This window comes from Somniosus microcephalus, chromosome 32, assembly GCF_052327205.1.
Source record: "Somniosus microcephalus isolate GS21.2 chromosome 32, FLI_Smic_1.0, whole genome shotgun sequence".
NCBI classification, from domain to species: domain Eukaryota; kingdom Metazoa; phylum Chordata; class Chondrichthyes; order Squaliformes; family Somniosidae; genus Somniosus; species Somniosus microcephalus.
Window position 1 is genome coordinate 40,533,383 of NC_141018.1, and position 24,418 is coordinate 40,557,800.

The following is a 24,418-nucleotide window of genomic DNA, read 5'->3' on the forward strand; positions in this document are numbered from 1 at the left end:
TAGGAAGGCTTCCACCGATTCCCCGGGCTGCTGTCTGCGAGATCTTAAAAGGTGCCTGGCATAGACCGTGTTAACCGGGCGTGCATACTGCCCTTTCAGTAGGTCGATAGCCGCCGCGTAGGTCGTCGCATCTTGGATTAAAGTATAGACTTGGTGGCTCACCTTCGAGGCCAGGATTTTCAGTTTATTTTCATCAAGAGTCACGGTCGAGGCTTCCAGATACGCCTCAAAGCAACGCAGCCATTGTGCGAATTTAGTCGACGAACCTGCTTCTTGGGGGTCTAAGTCCAGGCATGTTGGTCTGAGGGCTCGCAGCAGCGCCTGCTGCTCAGCGTTTTGCGCCATCGGTTGATCAGCATCCTCAGCCAACATTTAACTTTGGTAATAAAATTGATGCACTATCAATTGCTACAAAAGACTGGAGATTGAGAAAGTAATAAACAGGCTTTTATTACCAAAGAACAGAGCATGCCTCTTGTGGTTGCCTGGTATCCAAAAGGGCCGGAGGCTTCTGAGCAGCGACCTTTATACCCAGCCATGAGGGTGGAGCCAGGGGCGGAGTCAGCTGAGGCATGCACAGACAAGTACAACAATATGCAAGAGTGAACAACAGTACTAACAGTGAACAACAATACTAACAACAGTGGTTTACCACACCCTGCAATTGAGATTTTTAAAAATAAATCTTCCAATGTTCAATACGCTGGGAAATAGGTACATAACGTACACTGCTGGAACATGACTCGAGCGCTTTGGTTTCATTTCAGTATAGTTATGTTACAGGCCGGGAGGGTGTGGCTCCTATTCAAATGTTTCATTGAAAATGCCGTAGCTTTCAGCACCAATTTCCTAAGTTCTACAGTAGACACAAGATCATATAAATGAAAGTAAAAGTGCTATTGGGTGAAAGTTCTGGTCACGCACCTGTTTCTGTTTGGAATGATGCCCCTTTCCACCTCCTTGTGGTTTTTGCCGATTCGAATGGCGAGCCAGGAGCCCAGCTTCCCATTATAGAGTGTATCCACCACCCGGAACACCTCACCTCGGTTAAAACTCAAGCCATAGGGAGATTCCTTTTCATAGTCAAAGTGAGTCCGGATGTAGAAGGAATCTCCCACATCAGATTCCACAATACGCCGATAAACTATAACAAGCAAAGATTTTACCATGAACTTAAAGGACAAGACTGCATATACTACTTAGACAAAGACAATGATAATAGCAACAGGAATAGGCCATTCAACCCCTCAAGCCTGTTAACTAGTATTTTTTTACCAAAATTAAAGCTTCTATGCATGAAATGTCTGGTTACACTTTCTATGGTTCATGAACAGTTTTAAGATTTCCACTTCACGCCTTCCACTTATACCAAACTAGCAACCGGAGTGAAGCAGCTCACCATCTTTTTTCTGCTGTGCCAGGATAGTGACCTCTTCTCCTTTTGGAAGGTCGAGCAGGAACAGGACTGCCTCCTCACGGATGATATTCGCAAAATCCACGTTATTTACCTGTGGTGGGAGACAGACAGTTGGATGACAATACATGCTGGGCTTTGTTCGTTTCCCTTCGCTATGCATCAGGGATGGCGGCTGCCCATTTTAAATCATTTGTAATACATCACATAAAAAAAGCATAGCATGAGCAGCCCCAGTCTGGAGATCTCAATGTCCTGAAATGGAATTTGAAAGGTTCACTAAGAATATTACATTTTCAAAGGAGTCATAATAAATACCAATTTAAATTTCATTTCCTATTCTGAGTAACAGCTCCTTGAAAGGTTTGCAGTTTTGATAAAAAATGCAAGATTTAAACTATTGTGTTTAGGGATTTATTGATTTCATGGTCAGTGAACCCAGCATTGCTTTGCACTTCTCTGATGGGCACTATGTTGCTGGTTTTTTGATGCGCGTTCAGCCACAAAATATTTCAACTTGCCAAGAGTCACTGTTGATGGCACATTCATGTAAAAAAAAAAACACTTCCCGTCAGGACTTCTTGAAACAGTCAACCAGTAGAACTCATTGGAAATACTTTGCCTTACCCTGAGGATCTGATCTCCTTCCTCTAGACCTTCTTTGGCTGCAGGACTATCTTCCAATACTCCAGCAACAAATATTCCCACATCATTCCCACCTGCAAGCCGGAGACCAACACTTTCTCCCTTCTTAAATTTTACGAGCTTCATACTTGGCCTGAAATAGAATATTGCGCGATATGAAACCATAGCAGAGAACAGTTAACCCTCCAACCGCAAAACAGGCTCACAACTTGTTTCAGGGCAAATGGAATGACCTGTCCGCCAGTCAGGATATTCATTCCTTTCTAGTGTCTCTAGCCCGAGGACAATTAAGCAGTTTCCAGAAATAAATCAATTAACAATTGTTCAGTTCGGCTTCTCACATAACCAAGTTATGTTTTGCCATTAAACCCAAATCTGACTGATGCCCAAGCGGTGGAGAGGTCGACATTCAGACACCTTCATTCTGTTCCCTGATCAGCGTCCAAGAGATCCCTGACCAGTGAATTCTAGCCAATGCCAAACACAACCTCCCTCCAAATACACTTCCACACAAGTTTTGTTCAACTAAACTTGCCGCACAATTTTTTTCTGTCCTCCTGATTGGGGTAGAGACTGAAAATATCAGTGTTTGAATGCAACAAGTTAAAAGCTTCCACAAATCCCTCCAAGAATCCTTTCCACATTCTCATCCCACTTTCAGCAACTTGTAAATTCTATTATAGAATCTACTGGACAGAAACAGGCCATTCGGCCCAACTGGTTTATGCTGGTGTTCTACACTCCACATGAGCCTCTTGCCACCCTGCCCTCATATCCCTCCATTTCCTTCTCCCTCATCTATGCACCAAGTGTACCCTTCAATTTGCCAATACTCTCTGCTTCAACCACTCCATGTGGCAGCAAGTTACACATTGTCACCCTCGATTTGTATTACTCTGACATCAGCACTCATCTAGATTAAGCACACGCTCTGTGCAAGTGCTCCAGGTTTTCATCCCCGATCCCTGCCCAGTTAACAAAGCTACACTGTTGACTAACTTCTGATTTTTGGCAATGGATTAAATCCCATAGGTTCAGGGTGGCCTCCTGATAGGATACCAAGGTTACACACAAAGGGAATGTACTGGGGGGTCCTGAAGCCCTGCAAATTACGATTAGGATTCAAATCTGCTATCAACAACCAAGAGGAGGAAATTTCAGCTACTGGATTCAAACACAAGAAATTGTACATTGCAGACTGTGACACAGGAAATACAATCACATCAATCCTTCTCAAGCTCTGCACAGATTAGTACAGCGTTGCTGAATTACCTCAACATCCCATCATCGTGCGACGAGTTTGGAATGGGCGCGTCAGATGGACTAACAGGCAAATCCACATCAGGCTGGCCAGGCTGAGCATACACTGGCTTGGGCTCTACAGAAACAGTTCATATTAGGCACCGTTTTGGAAAGCAATTTCTTCAATATAAATACAAGGGCAGCCTTAAGTCTCGACTGTGTTCTAATTGGTTTGATCAATCATATTCCTATTTCAAGGTGACGAAATAGAAAGGAGGTTTCGAAGAGACTTGAAATTCTGAATTAATATATGGGATGAGTGGGGTGTACCTCCCAGCCAGTGAAGTCTCTGAATGTATCTACTGCAGCAGAAATGTGGCTTCTTTAACAGAAAGGATATGGGGCTTATGTTGGCACTACTGGGGAATGAGGCAATGGCAGAGAAATTAAATAAATACTTTGTTTCTGTCTTCACGGAGGAAGACACAAAAAAACCTCCCAGAAATACGAGAAAACCAAGGGTGTGGCGAGAATGAGGAACTTAAAGAAATTATTAGTAAAAAAAAAACAGTACTAGCAAAATTAATGGGACTAAAAGTCAATAAATCCCAAGGACCGGATGACCTACATCCTAGGGTTTTGAAAGAGGTGGTCATTGGGGATAGTGGATGCATTGGTTGTCATCTTCCAAAATTCTATAGATTCTGGAACGGTCCCTGCAGATTGGAGGATAGCAAATGTAACCCCGCTATTAAAGAAAGGAGGGAGAGAGAAAATGGGGAACTACAGACCTGTTAGCCTCACATCAGTAGTTGGGAAAATGCTGGAATCTATTATAAAGGATGCAATAACTGGGCACTTAGAAACTAATAGTAAGATTGGGCAGTCAGCATAGATTTATGAAAGGGAAATCCTGTTTGACAAACCTATTGGAGTTCTTTGAGGATGTAACTAATGGAGTAGACAAAGGGGAACCGGTAGATGTCTGGATTTTCAGAAGCCCTTTGATAAGGTCCCACACAAGAGGTTGGTGAACAAAATTAGGGCACATGGAATTGAGGTAATATACTAGCATGGATTGAAAATTGGTTAACAGACAGAAAACAAAGAGTAGGGATAAATGGGTCTTTTTCAGGATGGCAGGCTGTGACGAGTGGGGTACCGTAAGGATCGGTGCTTGGGCCCCAGCTATTCACAATCTATATCAATGATTTGGATGAGGGGACTAAATGTAACATTTCTAAATTTGCTGATGATACAAAGCTAGGTGGCAGTGTCGGTTGCGAAGAGGATGTGAAGAGGTTTCAAGGGGATCTCGACAGGCTCAGTGAGTGGGCGAGAACATGGCAGATGGAATATAATGTGGATAAATGTGAAGTTATCCACTTTGGTAGAAAAAACAGAAAGGCAGAGTATTTCCTAAATGGTGAAAGATTGGGGAATGCAGATGCTCAAAGGGACCTGGCTGTCCTTGTACATGAGTTACTGAAAGTGAATGTGCAGGTACAGCAAGCCATTAGGAAGGCAAATGGTATGCTGGCCTTTATTACAAGAGGATTTGAGTACAGGAGTAAAGAAGTCTTACTCCAATTATATAGGGCCTTGGTGAGACCACACCTGGAGTAGTGTGTACAATTTTGGTCTCCTTACCTATGGAAGGATATACTTGCCATAGAGGGAGTGCAACGAAGGTTCACCAGACTGATTCCTGGGATGGCCGGACTGTTGTATGAGAAGAGATTGAGTAAACTAGACTTGAATTCTCTTGAATTCAAAAGAATGAGAGGGGATTTCATTGAAGCATACAGAATTATTACAGGGCTTGATAGGGTGGATGCTGGGAGAATGTTTCCCTTGGCTGGGAAAGTCTAGAACCAGGGGCCACGGCCTCAGGGTAAAGGGTAGGCCATTCAGGACTGAGATGAGAAGAAATTTCTTCACACAGAGGGTGGTGAATCTTTGGAATTCTCTACCCCAGAGGGCTGTGGAGGCTCAGTCATTGGGTATATTCAAAACAGAAGTCGATAAAATTTCTGACTAGTAAAAGCATCAAGGGATATGGCAATAGAACCGGTGAATGGAGTTGAGGCAGATGATCAGCCATGATCTAATTGAATGGCGGAGCAGGCTCAAAGGGCCAAATGGCCGACTCCTGCTCCTATTTCTTATGTTCTTATGTTATACTCTGCTGCATGACAGTACATAAGAACATAAGAGCGAGCAGGAGTAGGCCATTCGGCCCCTCGAGCCTGCTCCGCCATTCAATAAGATCATGGCTGATCATCGACCTCAACTCCACTCTTCCGCCCGATCTTCATATCCCTCGATTCCCCTCGAGTCCAAAAATCTCTCTTACTCAATCTTGAATATACTCAAAGACTCAGCATGCACAGCCCTCCAGGGCAGAAAATTCCAAAGATTCACAACCCTCTGACTGAAGAAATTCCTTCTCATCTCAGTCTTAAATGGCCTACCCCTTATCCTGAGACTATGCCCCCTAGTTCTAGACACTCCAGCCAGGGGAAACCACCACTTCTCAGCATCTACCCTGTCAATCCCCTTCAGAATCTTGTATGTTTATGTGAGATCACCTCTCATTCTTCTAAACTCCAGAGAGTATCGGCCCATTCTACACAATCTCTCATCATAGGACAGCCCGCTCATCCCAGGAATCAATCCAGTGAACCTTCGTTGCACCGCCTCCAAGGCAAGTATATCCTTCCTTAGATAAGGAGACCAAAATTGTTCACAGTACTCCAGATGTGGTCTCACCAAGGCCCTGTACAACTGTAGCAAGACTTCCTTACTCTTATACACCAATCCCCTTGCATTAGAGGCCAACATGACATTTGCCTTTCTTATTGCTTGCTGTACCTGCATGCTAGCTTTGTGTTTCTTGCACGAGGACACCCAAATCTCTCTGAACAGCAACATTTGAAAGTTTCTCACCATTAAAAAAATATCCTGTTTTTCTATTCTTCCAACCAAAGTGAATAACCTCACATTTCCCTACATTATACTCCATCTGCCACCTTACTGCCCACTCACTTAGTCTATCTATATCCCTTTGCAGACTCTGTGTTCTCCTCACAGCTTACTGTCCCACCTAGCTTTGTATCAGCAGCAAACTTGGATACATTACACTCGGTCCCTTCATCATATAGATTATAAATCGCTGAGGCCCCAACACCGATCCTTGCGGCACCCCACTAGTTACAGCCTGCCAACCTGAAAAACATCCGTTTATCCATACTCTCTGTTTTCTGTCCGTTAACCAATCCTCTATCCATACTACTATATTACTCCCCAACCCCGTGACGGTTAGATCAATTACACCTGCAAAACTCGCCAACTGCCCCCGCCCCCCCCCTCCCAACAATGCCCCTGAAAATAACATCACTTCCTTCCAAAACAATAATTATCTTTGTGAACAGACCTGGCAGCGGAGGAGCTTGTTTGTCTGTTCTCTCATCAACAATTGCAGCCACAGGCTCTTCAACAGCTTTAACTACAAACGCCTCTTCAGTGTTCTTCACTGGTGTTGACACAGCTCCTGCCTTGGGTCCTCTGATCACATCATCTTCACGGGATCTTTGACTAACAAAAATAAACAAAGAAATTCCCACCATGGTCTTAACAAGTTCACTTCTGCTCTATTTCAACAGCAAAATCCATGCATTGCATGAGTGCTCAGCAACGTTATGTGCTTTGAATAAGTTACTACAGAGCACAGCAACAGTGTGCACCCTGCAAAATAATACAAACTGAATATTCCCAGTGCACAAACAGTAGAACTGTGCTACCAGTGAAAGCACAACAGTCAAATTAGTTACAGATTAAAATACTCCATCAAACTGTGAATGCTTGTTACACAAATGCTGTCACTTTATTGCCTCTTCCCCTCTCAGTTTTTAAAATTGTAGTAAATCTAACCCCCAAGAAAAACTTGCATTTATATAGCACCTTTCACAACTTCAGGAGGTCCCAAAGCGCTTTACAGCCAGAGGTACTTTTGAAGTGTAGTATCTGCTGTAATGTAGGAAACGCAGCAGCCAACTCTGAAGTGAGAGTGCAACCACCGAGCCAAGGCTGAAAACCAAACACTGCACTTTTACATTAAGTAGTAAAACTAACCCCTGTAATGCACTGCCTTTACATTAAGCAGTAAATCTAAACCAAGGTCTGAACTGTTCTTGACCTGTTTTGTTTCAAGATTTCTTTAAAAAAAAAACTTAACATTTAAACATCTTGAACAAAATTAGTGACGTGTAAACTGTACCAAACAGAAACTAGCTCCAGCTATGGAGCAGGTTAACTGAAGGCGACAGGTAAGGTTTAAATTTTCCTATTTAGCAAATTAGCCAACTTTATCCCAGTTTCCAGATCAGCTTCTTTGAATAGGAAGCAATGGCAAATGAAGACACTGCTAGAGTCATTGAGTTATACAGCACAGAAAGGCCCTTCGGTCCATCGTGTCCACACCCGCCATCAAGCCCTGTCTATTCTAATCCCATTTTCCAGCACTTGGTCCGTAGCCTTGTATGCTATAGCATTTCAAGTGCTCATCTAAATGCTTCTTGAATGTTGAGGGTTCCTGCCTCTACCACCCTTTCAGGCAGTGAGTTCCAGATTACAACCACCCTCTGGGTGAAAAAGTTTTTCCTCAAATCCCCTTTAAACCTCCTGCCCCTTACCTTGAAACTATGCCACCTGGTTATTGACCCCTCTACTAAGGGGAAAAGTTCCCTTCTATCTACCCTATCTATGCCCCTCATAATTTTGTACACCTCAATCAGGTCCCCCCTCAGCCTTCTCTGCTCTAAGGAAAACAACCCCAGCCTGTCCAGTCTCTCTTCATAGCTGAAGCGCTCCAGCCCTGGTAACATCCTGGTGAATCTCCTCTGCACCCTCTCCAATGCAATCACATCCTTCCTATAGTGTGGCAACCAGAACTGCACACAGTATTCCAGCTGTGGCCTAACTAGCGTTTTGTACAGCTCCATCATAACTTCCCTGCTCTTAGATTCTATGCCTCGGCTAATGAAGGCAAGTATCCCATATGCCTTTTTAACCACCTTATCTACCTGTCCTGCTGCCTTCAGGGGTCTATGTACATGCACACCAAGGTCCCTCTGATCCTCTGTCCTTCCTAGGGTTCTACCATTCATTGTGTATTCCCTTGCCTTGTTAATCCTCCCAAAATGCATCACCTCACACTTTTCAGGGTTAAATTCCATTTGCCACTGTTCTGCCCATCTAACCATCCCGTCTTGTAGCCTGAGGCTTCCCTCCTCGCTATTTACCACTCCACCAATTTGAGTCATCTGCGAACTTACTGATCATACCTCCTACATTCATATCTAAATCATTAATGTACACTACAAACAGCAAAGGACCCAGCACTGATCCCTGCGGTACACCACTGGACACAGGCTTCCAGTCACAAAAACAACCTTCGACCATCACCCTCTGCCTCCTGCCACTAAGCCAATTTTGGATCCAATGTGCCAAATTGCCCTGGATCCCATGGGCTCTTACCTTCTTGACCAGTCTCCCACGTGGGACTTTGTCAAAAGCCTTACTGAAATCCATGTAGACTACATCAACTGCACTACCCTCATCCACACACCTAGTCACCCCCTTGAAAAATTCAATCAAATTGGTTAGACATGATCTCCCCCTGACAAAGCTATGCTGCCTATCCCTGGTTAATCCTTGCCTCTCCAAGTGGAGACTAATTCTGTCCCTCAGAATTTTTTCCAATAATTTCCCTACCACTGATGTTAGGCTCACTAGCCTGTAATTCCCTGGTTTATCCCTACTACCCTTCTTGAATAATGGTACTACGTTAGCTGTCCTCCAGTTCTCTGGCACCTCCCGTGGCCAGAGAGGTTCTGAAAGTTTGTGTCAGAGCCCCTGCAATCTACTACCTTGCCTCACACAGCAACCTGGGATACATCTCGTCTGGGCCTGGAGATTTATCCACTTTTAAGCCTGCTAAAACCGCAAGTACCTCCTCCCTCTCAAGACTAATTTATTCAAGTATATCACAATCCCCCTGCCTGATTTCTATGCCTACATCATCCTTCTCCATAGTGAACACAGATGCAAAATATTCATTTAAAACCTCAGCCACATCTTCCGGCTCTACACACAGATTGCCACTTTGGTCCCTGATGGGCCCTACTCTTTCCCTGGTTATCCTCTTGCCCTTAATATGCTTATAAAACACCTTGGGATTTTCCTTTATTTTGCCCGCCAGTGTTTTTTCATGCCCCCGCTTCGCTCTCCTAATTTCTTTTTTTAAGTACCCCCCTGCACTTTCTATATTCTTCTAGGGCTTCCACTGTTTTCAGTCTTTCGTATCTGCCAAAAGCCTCCCTTTTTTTCCCTAATCCATTCTTGTATATCCCTTGACATCCAGGGTTCCCTGGGCTTGTTGGTCCCACCCTTGACCTTTACGGGAACATGTTGGCGTTGTACTCTCTATTTCCTTTCTGAAAGACTCCCACTGCTCTGATGTGGATTTCCCTACAAGTAGCTGATCCCATTCCACTTCGGCCAGATCCTGCCTTATCATATTAAAATCAGCCTTCCCCCAATTTAGAACCTTTATTTCCGGTCCATCTTTGTCCTTTTCCATGACCACCTTAAATCTCACCGAATTATGGTCACCATCACCAAAATGCTCTCCTACTGACACTTCTATCACTTGCCTGGCTACATTCCCTAGAATTAGGTCCAGTACCGCCCTCTCTCTTGTGGGGCTTTCTACATGCTGGCTCAAAAAGCTCTTTTGGATGCACTTTAAGAATTCCGCACCCTCTAAGCCTTTCACACTGACTATCCCAGTTAATATTGGGGAAGTTGAAATCCCCTACTATTATTACCCTATTATTTCTACACTTCTCTGAGATTTGCCTACATATCTGTTCCTCTATCTCCCCCTGACTGTTTGGGGGCCTGTAGTTCTTCTTAGGCAGTCCCTCGGAACCGAGGATGACTTGCTTCCACATTAAAAATGAGCTCGCATGTGACTGGTTAGTCCAATGCGGGACCTACAGTCTCTGTCACAGGTGGGGCAGACGGTGGTTGAAGGGGCGGGTGGGTGGGGTGCTTGGGTTGATGTGCGCTCCTTGCGCTGCCTGCGCTTGGCTTCCTCTTGCTCCCGGCGAAGAGACTTGAGGTGTTCGGCACCTTCCCGGATACTTCTCCTCCACTTTGTGCGGTCTTGGGCCAGGGATTCCCAGGTGTCGGTGGGGATGTTACACTTTTTCCAAGGAGGCTTTGAAGGTGTCTTTGAAGCATTTCCTCTGCCCACCTGGGGCTCTCTTGCCGTGCTGGAGCTCCGAGTAGGGCGCTTGTTTTGGGAGTCTCGTATCGGGCATGCGGACAATGTGACCCGTCCATCGGAGCTGATTGAGCGTGGTCAGAGCTTCGATGCTGGGGATGTTGGCCTGAGCAAGAACACTGACGTTGGTGCGCCTATCCTGCCAATGGATTTGCAGGATCTTGCGGAGGCAGCGTTGGTGGTACACTCCCAGCAAAGTACTTGCCCCCTTTTTGTTTTTAAGTTCTACCCATATGGCCTCATTAGAGGAACCTGCTACGATATCATCCCTCCTTACAGCAGTAATTGACTCCTTGATTAATATTGCGACACCCCCTCCTCTTATACACCCCCCTCTGTCTCGCCTGAAGATTCTATGCCCCGGAATATTGAGCTGCCAGTCCTGCCCATCCCTCAACCATGTCTCTGTGATTGCAACAATATCATACTCCCATGTGTTCATCAACAACTTCAGTTCATCTGCCTTACTCGCAAGACTTCTTGCATTCAAATAAATGCCATCCAGCCTTGCCATACTCCCTTGTGCCGTTACATATTTGCTCTGCCTTCCAGGCGGACATGTTTTTTCCTCTATATTTGGCTCTGCATCACCCCCTACTATAGCTCCACTCTGTATCCCACCCCCTGCCAAGTTAGTTTAAACCCCCCCCCCCCTCAACAGTACTAGCAAACCTCCCCGCAAGGATGTTGGTCCCGTTCCAGTTCAGGTGCAACCCATCTGACTTGTACAGGTCCCACCTTCCCCAGAAGCAGACCCAGTGATCCAGGAAACTAAAGCCCTCCCTCCTGCACCAGCTTTTTAGCCACACATTCATCTGCTCTATCCTCCTACTCCTATACTCACTAGCATGTGGCACCGGGAGTAATCCAGAGATTACAACCTTTGAGGTCCTGCTTTTTAATCTGCTACCGAGCTCCCTAAATTCACCTCCCCCTTCAGAATGCCCTGCAGCCGTTCAGTGACATCCTTGACCCTGGCACCAGGGAAGCAACATACCATCCTGGAGTCACGTCTGTGGCCACAGAAACACCTATCTGTTCCCCTTACGATAGAATCCCGATCACTATTGCTCTCCCACTCTTTTTCCTCCCCTCCTGTGCAGCTGAGCCACTCATAGTGCCACGGACTTGTCTCTTGCTCCATTCACTGAGAAACCATCTCCCCCAGCAGTATCCAAAACGGAAAATCTGTTGGAAAGGGAGATGGACCAGGGGACTCCTGCACTACCTTCCTAGTTCTTTTACTCTGTCTGGCGGTCACCCATTTCCTGTCTGCCTGTGCACTCTTTACCTGTGGTGTGACCACCTCGTTAAACGTGCTATCCACGAAAATCTCAGCTTCGCGGATGCTCCACAGTGACTCCAGCCACAGCTCCACATCCGAAACGCGGATTTCGAGTAGCTGCAGCTGGACACACTTCCTGCACGTGTTCGCCCTGGACACCGAAAGTGTCCCTGACTTCCCACATAGCATAGGATGAGCACTCCACGCTGCCGAGCTGCCCTGCCATGTCCTACCCTTAGTTTACGCCCTTTAAATTGAAGAATATTAAATACACTAGGGACCTTACTTTCCTTTAAACACTACTTACTCTAAACTAGAGACCTTACTTTTACTTCAACGACTGGACTGTAGAAATACTCACCAGGTCCTACTTACCCATCAGCTCCTTCCCTGGTTGTGGCGTCACTTTAGCGGTTTCGCAGTTGTTGTTGTTTGACTGCTCCAGCTCTCGGACTCTTTCCCAACTCGCAGCACTCCGGTGTCGGGCCCCCTCTGCAGCGCTCTTTTTTGGCCAATCCGCCATCCCAGGTCCTGCTGCCGCTCCCACACAGGTCCGCCTCCTCCGGTTTCCCAAACTGAGATTTAGCTCAATATACAGCTTGTGCCAGAAAGTAAGTGGGGAGATTTGCCAAAGACATTTGGTGCTTTTCCATTAGTGGTTTCTGAAAAGGGACTCTGCAGTGTTGTAAAGACAACAAGGACTGTAACTACAAATGAACACTGCAGTTCAGCAATGCATCAGAAACAGCTTCTGCCACCACTGTAATGAGACAGGTTTTATTTTAACCAGTAGCCCTACAGAGGTCAGTGATATCTGTGGCCAGAAGGTGGAGCTATTCACTATAGAAAAGCTGAACCTCGTGACGTTTGCTGGATACTCCCACTTAAACTTTTGTAAAAAAATAAGTTAAAAAAATCTCAATTTTTAAAACACATTAAGATTCTACATCCACTTTTTTCTTAAAGCAAGTCTTAGCTTCCTCAATGGCAGGAGCATTACAATCGGTCCATGCCCATGGCCTAAAAAAAATCAACCAGAATTCCTGCTACTGATCACTGTCCAGCAACTGGAGTGGAGCATTTGGTGCACGGTCATTGAGAGCAGCGTGAGGCTCGGCTGGGAGATATCCTACTGATCCTATGCATCAAAACTGGGCATTTAGTGATGTGGCGGAGTAGCCATGGGAGCATATCCCACATGAATCAATACCTTCAAGAGACAGAGTTGGGGAGAGGGAGAAAAAAATATTTAAACAGCTTACAACCGAAAAAAAGTGCTTTAGAAATCTGTACAGCCAGATAACCAACAGGAAGCCTACACTCTTACTTAGGAGGCATAGCCCAAACAGAAACTGGCTACATATCAACTGTAAACAGTCAAAGTCAGAAAGATACTCCTCGATTAGCTGTGAAACGGAGTTAGAAACGGGCATGAGCAAACCCTGCGTTAGGAACTGGCGGCACCAGCAGACTCACCCTACAGCTAGACCTGGGTAACGGCTCAATCCCCAGCACACCCACTGCCCCACTCACAGCCCCTACACATCGACCTGGGAAATGGCTCATTCCCCAGCCCACTGCTGCTTTGAATAGTTTTGATACTAGGATTCACCAGATTCAATCATGGAGCTACACTCAATTACATCAATTTGGCCTAGAAATTGGGTATAGCCCCGCTTGAGGCGTTAGAACTGGCGCTGCGCAAAGTTTATAGCCAGACGAAACTTATCGCTGCCTGGCGAGATATTGGGTTGCATCGCCCCCAAAGGGGATTGAGGCGCGAACTCAGACGTTGCACGGGGCTCCCAAGGCGCAAAAGTTCAGGCGCTACCCAGTATCGGCGCGGACGGGCGCAGCGCAGGTGATCTCAATTACCGGAAACCACGAGACTTCCAGGCGCCGGCCCGCTCTTAAAGGGGTGGGTCAGTCAGCCTGAGCTGCCACACTCAACGCCCTGTAGGCCTCAGAATCGGCGCTCGCCCTTCTCTGGCGCAAGAAACTTGGTCAGGATGGAGACGGTGAGACAGAGAGCAGAGCGCTTCAGCACTGAGGCTCTGGACCAGTTGGTGTCTGCAGTTGAGCGCCGTCGAGATGTTCTGTATCCTGACAATGGCAAGAGGCCGAATCAAAAGGCTTACCGGCGATCTTGGAGGGAGGTTTCTCAGAGGGTCAACTCCAACAGCATGGCGACCAGGACCCCTGTTCAGTGCAGGAAGAAATTCAACGACCTCACTCGGGTCGTTAGGGTGAGTGCTGGTTATGCAAACTTCTGATTCCCTCCATCTGCACCTGACTTCGAGCACCCTGTTGCCATGATGCCCCAATGGCCATCTGTCAGCAAGCACCCATGGCCCTTTCTGGGCACACACATGGACATTTCACTCAAGGCCACATGTAAGGGCTCTTGCACCATGGGGGGCATGCGATGATCTCTCAAGGCCACATGTAAGGGCTCTTGCACCATGGGGGGCATGCGATGATCTCTCAAGGCCTCATGTAAGGGCTCTTGCACCATGGGGGGCATGCGATGATCTCTCAAGGCATCATGTTACAGAACTTCCCCTTCTTTCCCCTGCAGTCCAAGCTGGCGGCGAGGCGAAAGGAGCAGACTCGAACCGGTGGCGGGCCTCCACAAGTCGTCACTCTGACGGATCTCGAGGAGAGAGTGCACCAGATTCTTGGAGGACGTCTGTCTGGTCCTGTTACCACTACAGCTGCCGACCCCATTTCCGACAGCGAGGGTAAGGCTCTCTCCTTTTTCAGCTGTTTCCTTCCACTTGGTCCCCCCGCCAGCATGCATCCTCAGTGTGCAGCCTTGTCAGAGCCTTGCCGCAATCTGGCATGCCTTTCCGCCAACCTGTCCTTTTGCTAAAGCCACTCTTCCACCTCCCTGCTTTCAGATGATGCATCACCAACTCGGGCTCAACACCCTGAAGCTGCCAGTGCCTCCGGAGGCGAGGATCAGGAGGAAGCCGGACCATCCGTTCCAATCTCAGGGGAGCATACACATCTACAGACTGGGGATAGTAGTTCCCTGGAGGGGAGGGGGGGGGGGCTCTGAGGATCAGCCATCTATTTTAATGCAAGGAGTCTTGCAAATAAGGTGGATGAACTGAAGGTGTTGATAAACACATGGGAGTATGATATTGTTGCTATCACGGAGACATGGTTGAGGGAGGGGCAAGACTGGCAGCTCAATATTCCGGGGTACAGAATCTTCAGGCGAGACAGAGGGGGGGGGGGGGGGGTATAAGAGGAGGGGGTGCAGCAATATTAATTAAGGAGTCAATTACTGCAGTAAGGAGGGATGACATATTAGCAGGTTCCTCTAATGAGGCCATATGGGTGGAGCTTAAAAACAAAAAGGAGGCAAGCACTTTGCTGGGAGTGTACTATAGGCCTCCAAACAGTCAGGGGGAGATAGAGGAACAGATATGTAGGCAAATCTCAGAGAAATGTGCAAATAATAGGGTAATAATAATGGGGGATTTCAACTTCCCCAATATTAACTGGGATAGTCAGAGTGTGAAAGGCTCAGAGGGTGTAGAATTCTTAAAGTGCATCCAGGAGAGCTTTTTGAGCCAGCATGTAGAAAGTCCTACAAGAGAGGGGGTGGTACTGGACCTAATTCTAGGGAATGTGGCCGGCCAAGTGGAAAAAGTGCTAGTAGGTGAGCACTTTGGTGATAGTGACCATAATATGGTGAGATTTAAGGTGGTCATGGAAAAGGACAGGGATGGGCCGGAAATAAAGGTTCTAAATTGGGGGAAGGCCGATTTTAATACGATAAGGCAGGATCTGGCCAAAATGGACTGGGATCAGCTACTTGTAGGAAAATCCGCATCGGAGCAATGGGAGGCTTTCAGAAGAGAGATTGAGATCATACAATGGCAACATGTTCCCGTAAAGGTCAAGGGTGGTTCCAAAAACCACAGGGAACCTTGGATGTCAGGGGATATACGAGAATGGATTAGGAAAAAAAGGAGGGCTTTTGGCAGATACAAAAGGCTAAAGACGGAGGAAGCCCTAGAGGAGTACAAAAAGTGCAGGGGGATACTTAAAAAAGAAATTAGGAGATCAAGGAGGGGCCATGAAATAACACTGGCGAGCAAAATAAAGGAAAATCCTAAGATGTTTTATAAGTATATTAAGGGTAAGAGGATAACTAGGGAAAAAATAGGGCCCATTAGGGACAAAAGTGGCAATGTGTGTGTGGAGCCGGAAGATGTAGGAAGGGTTCTAAATGAATTTTTTGCATCTGTTTTCACTATGGAGAAGGACGATGTAGACATAGAAATAGGGCGGGGGGACTGTGATATGCTCGAACATATTAACATCGAGAGGGAGGAGGTATTGGCGGTGTTAGCAGGCCTAAAAATGGATAAATCCCCAGGCCCGGACGAAATGTATCCCAGGCTGCTTTGTGAGGCAAAGGAAGAGATTGCGGGGGCTCTAACACATATATTCAGGACCTCTCTGGCCACAGGGGATGTGCCAGAGGACTGGGGAACCGCTAATGTAGTACCATTATTTAAGAAGGGAAGTAGGGAAAAAGCGGGGAACTACAGGCCAGTGAGCCTAACATCAGTGGTAGGAAAATTATTGGAAAAAATTCTGAGGGACAAAATTTGTCTCCACTTGGAGAGGCAAGGATTAATCAGGGATAGTCAACATGACTTTGTCAAGGGAAGATCATGTCTGACTAATTTGATTGAATTTTTTGAGGGGGTGACTAGGTGTGTGGATGAGGGTAACGCAGTGGGTGTGGTATACATGGATTTCAGTAAGGCCTTCGATAAGGTCCCGCACAGGAGACTGGTCAAGAAGGTAAGAGCCCATGGAATCTAGGGTGCCTTGGCACATTGGATACAAAACTGGCTTAGTGGCAGAAGGCAGAGGGTGATGGTCGAAGGTTGTTTTTGTGACTGGAAGCCTGTGGCCAGTGGGGTACCACAGGGATCGGTGCTGGATCCCTTGCTGTTTGTGGTCTACATTAATGACTTGGATATGAATGTAAAAGGTATGATCAGTAAGTTCGCGGATGATACAAAAATTGGTAGGGTGGTAAATAGCGAGGAGGGTAGCCTCAGTCTGCAGGACGATATAGATGGGTTGGTCAGATGGGCGGAACAGTGGCAAATGGAATTTAACCCGGAAAAGTGCGAGGTGATGCACTTTGGGGGGACTAACAAGGCAAGGGAATACACAATGAATGGTAAGACCCTAGGCAAGACGGAGGGTCAGAGGGATCTGGGTGTGCAAGTACACAGATCCCTGAAGGCGGCGGAACAGGTGGATAAGGTGGTAAAAAAGGCATATGGGATACTTGCCTTCATTAGCCGAGGCATAGAATATAAGAGCAAGGAGGTTATGATGGAGCTGTATAAAACACTGGTTAGGCCACAGCTGGAATACTGTGTGCAGTTCTGGTCGCCACACTACAGGGAGGATGTGAACGCTTTGGAGAGGGTGCAGAGGAGATTCACCAGGATGTTACCAGGGCTGGAGTGCTTCAGCTATGAAGAGAGACTGGGCAGATTGGGTTTGTTTTCCTTGGAGCAGAGGAGGCTGAGGTGGGACATGATTGAGGTGTACAAAATTATGAGGGGCATAGATAGGATGGATACCGAGGAGCTTTTTCCCTTAGTAGAAGGGTCAATAACTAGGGGGCATAGATTCAAGGTAAAGGGCGGGAGGTTTAGAGGGGATTTGAGAAAGAACTTTTTCACCCAGAGGGTGGTTGGAGTCTGGAACTCACTGCCTGAAAGGGTTGTGGAGGCAGAAACCCTCACAACATTTAAGAAGCATTTGGATGTGTTGTGTATGTAACCGTTTACCTTTAAGGGAACTATAGAATGTAACCGTTCGCCTTTAAGAGCACTACTTTAGGGTGGCACTATTTGTTGGCTCATGTATACTATAATACCGATAGTGACCACACCAGTATATAAGGGTTGTGATACGTTAACTAGGGCAGAATCGCCCGAACCTCTGAATAGTAAAGACCTGTTTTATTTTGTTAATCGTGGAGTCTGTGTATTATTTACAATACAACCCACAGACTTAACACTGGCGACGAGTCGGATTCGAACCCTGCGGCAGTTATTCCACGGCGGCTTCGTCCAAAGACAGGACGTTGAAGAGAGGTTTCAATCCTCACCACCCCACTGGAAGCGACAGGCATTAGGACCCTGCAGCCTCCATCAGCTTGTGAACCGGAGTAGAAGACAGGGCTGGGGAAGACACAGGTACAGGGCGATAGCGATCGGCAGATAAGGGCCGGGCCGCTTTGAAGTGAGGGGCGCAGCCGGGCCATCGATCGCAACCACCGATAAGGGCCGCACTCGGGCTGAAAGGGCAGCGGCTGCAGAAATTGAAGGCACGAGAGCCGCGGTGCACAGCGCGGGCCATCGATCGCGATCGGGAGATAAGGGCTTTGGAGTGCGAGGCGCAGCCGGGCCATCGATCGCAAGCACTGATAAGGGCCGGGCCGCTTTCAAGTGCGAGGCGCAGCCGGGCCATCGATCGCATCCGCTGATAAGGGCCGCACTCGGGCTGAAAGACAGCGTCGGGGGACGGGTGAAGACCGTCAAGCGCGGGAAAACCGCCATTGAAGTGGGCGGGGAGAGCGAGAAGCGCGGGAAAGCTGCCATTTTTCGCGGGAAAACCGCTGGGGAAGAAGACAGAAGCGGGAAACCGCCATCTTAGAAAATTAATTAGAATTTTCAGAAAGGCTGGTGTGTTCTCAAGAGAGGAAAAATAAGAATAAGTAAAGCAATACTTGTGGTGTTCTCAAGAAGAGAAGAAAATTAATAATAAGTAAAGAAATACTTGTACTGTTCTCGAAAAGAGAAGATGCCTAAGCGAGGAAATATTAATGATTTTAATGCTGAAATAGAAGACTGGGCCACGTATGTGGAACGCATAGAAATATATTGCGTAGCCAACGAAATTGAGGATGACGACAAGGCAATAACTTTGTTAAATTCGATGGGAGCAAAAACATACGGGCTTTTGAAACATCTAATAGCACCAGTTAAACCAGTGGACCAGACCTTCGAAGAGATCGTAGCAGTGCTGAAGGATCACTTGAACCCCACACCGTTGATGCTGGCTGAACGATTTAAATTTTACGCCAGAACCCAGAGGCAAGATGAAAGCAATGCGGAATACTTAGTCGAACTGCGTAAGCTAGCAAAATACTGCCAGTTTGGAGGGAATTTGACAGAGGCGCTGCGGGACAAGTTCGTATGCGGCTTGGCCAAAGAAGGAACGCAGAAGCGACTTCTGGAGGAAAACGACCTCACACTGGACAGGGCTGTCCTCATAGCTTCATCGCACGAAGCCGCAGCGAAAGGAACGGCGGAAATGCAGCAAAAGGCGGCGGCACTCGGGGTGGACCAAATTACTGCAAGCAATTCCAAATGCTACCGTTGTGGAAAGACAACGCACGACCAGAATCAGTGCTGGTTTAAGAACCAAGAGTGCAGGAAATGTGGCAAACTGGGTCACATCGCGAAGGTATGCAGGTCCGGAAAGAAGACCGACGATCTGGGTCACACTAAAAATAGCTGGAGTCCAAGTACGAATGGAGCTGGACACGGGATCAGCTGTATCAGTCATCAACCAAAAGGACTACCACCGGCTATTCTCTCACATACCCTTAAGAAATACCAAGTTCGTATTACAGACATACACGGGGCATAACGTATACCCCATGGGGAAAATAAGAGTCAAGGTGAGAGATAGGGGTAAAGTACACCCAAGAATGACTTTGTACATACTACCTGAGGGAGGACCACCACTTCTAGGATGGGAGTGGATCAAGAAAATAGACATGGAATGGCACTACCTACAAGCAATGACGAGTGAGGACTCGGTGCAGACAAGCAGCTCAGACTCCGAGCCGGAAGACGATAAGTCCAGCTTACGTATGAAAAACAAGGTTAACATGAACTCACGGACTAAGGTTGGAAAATCGATGGCGTGCATAAAGACAGAGAATTCTGAGTCTGTTCAAGTTACAGACATATGCATTACGGAGGAACACCGGGCTCGAACTCAACGTTATTTCAAAGTCCAACAACAATTAGAACAATTAAGTTACCGCCTCGTACAAGAGATGAAAACAATGAAAAAGTTCTATGACACCGAATGGGAGAGTCTGGAAAGACAACAGAACCTACTGGCTCAAGCAGAGAGCGACCATAGAGCCATCGTGACCAATTACCGATCACATCTCCCTTATGATGTTCAGGAGTTAGAATATTTGCATGATCTAGAGATACAGCAGAAGGGCAAACCACACTACACTGAGGATTTTATTCTGCAATTAGAGACGGAGCTAATGCAGGCAAGGTTAAGAGAAGTTGAATCGCAGGGTGCTCTTAAGGAGATGCAGAAACAAATCTTGGACATGGAAAAGAGAAACGCTTCTTTACCTGATGTGAATAATGTGGACATGTTGCGAGAGGGGATTATTGAGGCGAAACTGAAAGAAGCTAAGCAAAGGATGTTGGAACTTGAAACACAGAACCAAATCAGCAGAAATCAGCTATGTCGAGCAGAGAAGGAGTGCTATGGTCTACATGAGAAGGTGCAATATCTCTCAGCCCAGAATAAGGGGCTACTCACTCAGTTAAATGAGAGTAAACAGGAAATGGCTGAGATAGACTGCAAGAATAAAGAAGAATTGATGGCAGTGAGACTTCGAGAGGCAGATAGCATAGCAGCCTTGGCTGAACTCCAACAGGAAATTGCAAAAAAACCAATTGCAGAGGAATCTTCAGGAAGCCAGGATTTTATTCCAGTCCTTCTTTACGACTCCTTACAAGCAGAGTGAGAGAAGTTGAAAGAACAGTATGGACAGGTCCAGGCTACAATTCTGGAGGGGATTAACTCGGCAACCCCCGAAAAGCTAGTTTCAGTAGAAGCATATGAACAACTAAAGGTTGAACATGAGCAAGAAGTCCAAAGGCTGCAGGAAATGTTTGATGAGCTCCAGGCCAAGGCTGCCTCATCGGTAAAGATTCCATCCATAGATGAAACATTAGTGGTGGAAGAGGAGAGGGGTTTGGAGCTCTCAAAAGTTATGGAAATAGCTGAGGTTGCAACACAGACTGAGAAGATGGCAGCAGAGCAACCCTTGGATACCAAAAGTACGCTGACTCACGTCAATGTAGAACAACAGACCGCTGAAACAGCTGCTCCGGTAGAGGGATTGAATAGTCCGATCAATCAATCTCCAAAGGAAGTTGAAGTATTAAAATCACAAATGAGGTCATTAGTAAACGACTTGCTGAAAGCCCAGAAAAAGCTGGATGAAGAGGTACACATGAAGAAGTCTCTTCAGGAAAGATGTCTGGATTTGGAACAAGAGCTGGCTAACGTCCAGCTGGGTATGGAGGAAATAGACGACCCTCTCGCTGGCCTAGCTCAGGACGACACCGAATATTACCATGACCTGGTGGACTACACCGAATATTGCGATGTCCTGTCCTGCCCAGCTTGTAACTTCGACTCCCAAAGTGCAGAAATCATGGAGGAGCACCAAAAGTCTACGGAACATCGGGTGAAGCTGGCTCTACGACGGAAACAGGAGGCAGAGAAGGAGGAACTGCGCAGGCAGCTGACAGTGGAGCCCAGAGAGTCTCCAAGAAGCAGAAAAGGAAAAGTCGAAACAGAAGATGACCCATCTGAACCATTATCACCTCTACCAGATCACACACGTGGTCCCTCCGAACGGAGCCAAATCAGTTCGGAAGTTCAAACTGTTAAATCCATGGAAGGACTATTGAATGAGTCACTTCAGCAATGTGAACTGTTTTCCGCAGAGACTGAATCTGTGATCTGTTTTGACATGAAGTTATATATGTTATTATGTTATGTTAAACATGAAGTTATATGACGTTGACTCCATCGAGAGTATATCTGTAAACTGTTTATATGAAGTTGAAGATTGTATGTTTAAAGGGGATTCTGTAAGTAATAAGCTAAAAAGGGAGGAGTGTTGTGTATGTAACTGTTTACCTTTAAGGGAACTATAGAATGTAACCGTTCGCCTTTAAGAGCACTACTTTAGGGTGGCACTATTTGTTGGCTCATGTATACTGTAATACCGATAGTGACCACACCAGTATATAAGGGTTGTGATACGTTAACTAGGGCAGAATCGCCCGAACCTCTGAATAGTAAAGACCTGTTTTATTTTGTTAATCGTGGAGTCTGTGTATTATTTACAATACAACCCACAGACTTAACAGGATGAGCACTTGAAATGCCATAGCATACAAGGCTACGGACCAAATGCTGGAATATGGGATTAGATTAGACAGGGCTTGATGGCCGGCGCGGACACGATGGGCCGAAGGGCCTCTATCCGTGCTGTATAACTCTATGACTCTGAGTTGCCGGAATAAGCGGCATGCAGCAACGCAAGGGGGGTAGGCAAGTTCGGCCACCGTCTCCCCGGAGGGCAAGGCAGGTAGTGATGACTGCTGCACAGAGTGCAGAGGAGGTGCGTTGCCTGGCTGAAATGAGCACCCAGGCCCGGCTCAGGCACACTGAGCTGATGGCTGCAGTGGGGAGGATGCCTCAGTCGATAGAAACACTGGCAAAGAGTGTGTTGGACTTCGGGGCAACAATGGAGAGGACTCTCGAGGGCTTCGGGGCAACAATGGAGAGGACTGTGCAGGGCTTCGAGGCCGCTATGGAAAGGACTGTTCAGGGCTTCGGACAATCCCTGGAAAGGTCTGTCCAGGGCTTGTCCGAGGCAGTGGAGCGGTCGGCACCGGCCTTGTCCGAAGCAATGGAAAGAACTGTCCAGGGCTTCTCCGAAGCACTGGCACCTGGCTCACAGGTCCTCACTGCTGCCACGCAGTCACTTGCCGGCCTCGTCCACACCCAGATTGAGGCAACGCGAACTCTCACTGCAGCCACCCTATCTGCATCAGCTAGGATCACCCCGGGCCCTTCCAGTCCCATACAAGGCCAGGAATCAGTGGAGCATGCGATTGTGGCGGATGAGCAGAGCCGGTCCCCTCAGAGAGCCAGTGTGCCGTCCGACCATGGTGCAGGTGTCCTCTCTCGGCAGGTGACCATTGCACATGCCAGCGCTGGTACGTCTGCAGTGCAGCTGCCACCACCTGCAGGGCACACTGCTTCCAGCCATGCTCAGATCAAGCATCCTGCGTCCACACCCTCCAAGCCCAGAGGTCGGCCAGGACGTCCCTCAGGGGCGTCTGCGCTTCCACACAGTCAGCAGGCGTCCCCCAGCCTTCACCCCGCCACTGGGGTTCAATTACGTAGGAGCAGCAGGGAGGGAAGGGACCGACCGCGAAAGAGAAGTCGTTCTTCATCAAGGGGCCAGCAGCAGAGGGAGGTGCTGAGACGTTTCTTTGGCCAAATTCAAGGACACCCTCACCTGTTGTAATTGTTGGAAATGGTTTGTTTAGTTTTGCAGCTTTGCTGAAGAGTTAACTGTTATTTTGTTAGTTATGATTTCTGTTGACATGACGTCGTTTTGCTGTAATGAAAGACTTTTGTGACAATAAAGAGAAGTTTTAATGTGCTATGGTGCACGTGACTAATTACAGTGATGCTGGCCTTCAGAGGCTTTCAAACATCCCAAGTGCGCAGGAGTAAAGACACTCATCATTCCGCCAGAGGGGCCTCGATACGAGTCCTGATGAGTCTCTGACGGATGGCCCTTCCACTTTCAGGAGCCCTTCCATCTTCCTCCTCCTCCGCATGCTCCTCCTCCTCCGCCTGCTTCTCCAGGGTCAGAGGGAAGTTGATGAATTGACGCCTTCGCCTATAAAGGGCAGCTGTAACTTGCCGGATGCAACAGTGGACTGCAACCTGAGAGATATTCGCAATGTCCCCAATGGCTGACTGAAAGGATCCGTTGCCATAAACATTGAGGGCAACAGTCAGTTTAACGGCCACCGACAGAGAGGTCCTGCACCGTAGACGCGGCTGCAGATCCTCAGCAAGCAGGTGGCACAGCTCAGTAACAACGTCCCTCCCGATTCGGAGCCTTCACACACACTGCTCCTCCGACATGTCAAGGTATGACACCTGCTGCCTAAAGACCCTCGCAGCATACCCTCGGATTGGCCGACCTCCATTGCCCCTCCTCCTTCTGGCCAATCTCGGCCCTCTCTCCCGCCGTCTCTCTGCCCCTTCATAGTGTTCGGCCATGAGGCCGTCGCCCTCCAAAGCATCTCCCATTCCGATGCCAGTAAGAAGGGTCAAACCCGAAACGTCAACTCAAATTTCTCTCCACGGATGTTGCCTGACTTGCTGAGTTTTTCCAGCATTTTCTGTTGTTATTTCGGATTTCCAACATCTGCAGTATTTTGCTATCGGTCAAAAGGCTGTTAGGTCGAGTGCTCCAACTGCTCCGGACAGGTTTGAGGGTCCCAAGTACTCTAATGCTAAATTCCAAAAACTCTGCTCCACAGTAGCTCACCAACTCTCT

At 47.3% G+C, this 24,418-nt stretch overlaps 1 protein-coding gene across 4 annotated transcripts in view; it reads right to left on the minus strand.

Moving 5' to 3' along the window:
• tjp1a (tight junction protein 1a) overlaps window positions 1–24,418 on the minus strand; it is a 229,205-nt gene that overhangs the window by 49,272 nt on the left and 155,515 nt on the right. For all 4 annotated transcript variants that reach the window (XM_085972493.1, XM_085972494.1, XM_085972495.1 and 1 more), the window contains 5 exons: window positions 6,738–6,898; window positions 3,332–3,437; window positions 2,042–2,192; window positions 1,400–1,508; window positions 925–1,144 (listed from right to left, as the gene is read on the minus strand). In XM_085972493.1, coding sequence (XP_085828619.1) covers window positions 925–1,144; window positions 1,400–1,508; window positions 2,042–2,192; window positions 3,332–3,437; window positions 6,738–6,898 — 747 coding nt within the window. The remainder of the gene's footprint in view (window positions 1–924; window positions 1,145–1,399; window positions 1,509–2,041; window positions 2,193–3,331; window positions 3,438–6,737; window positions 6,899–24,418) is intronic.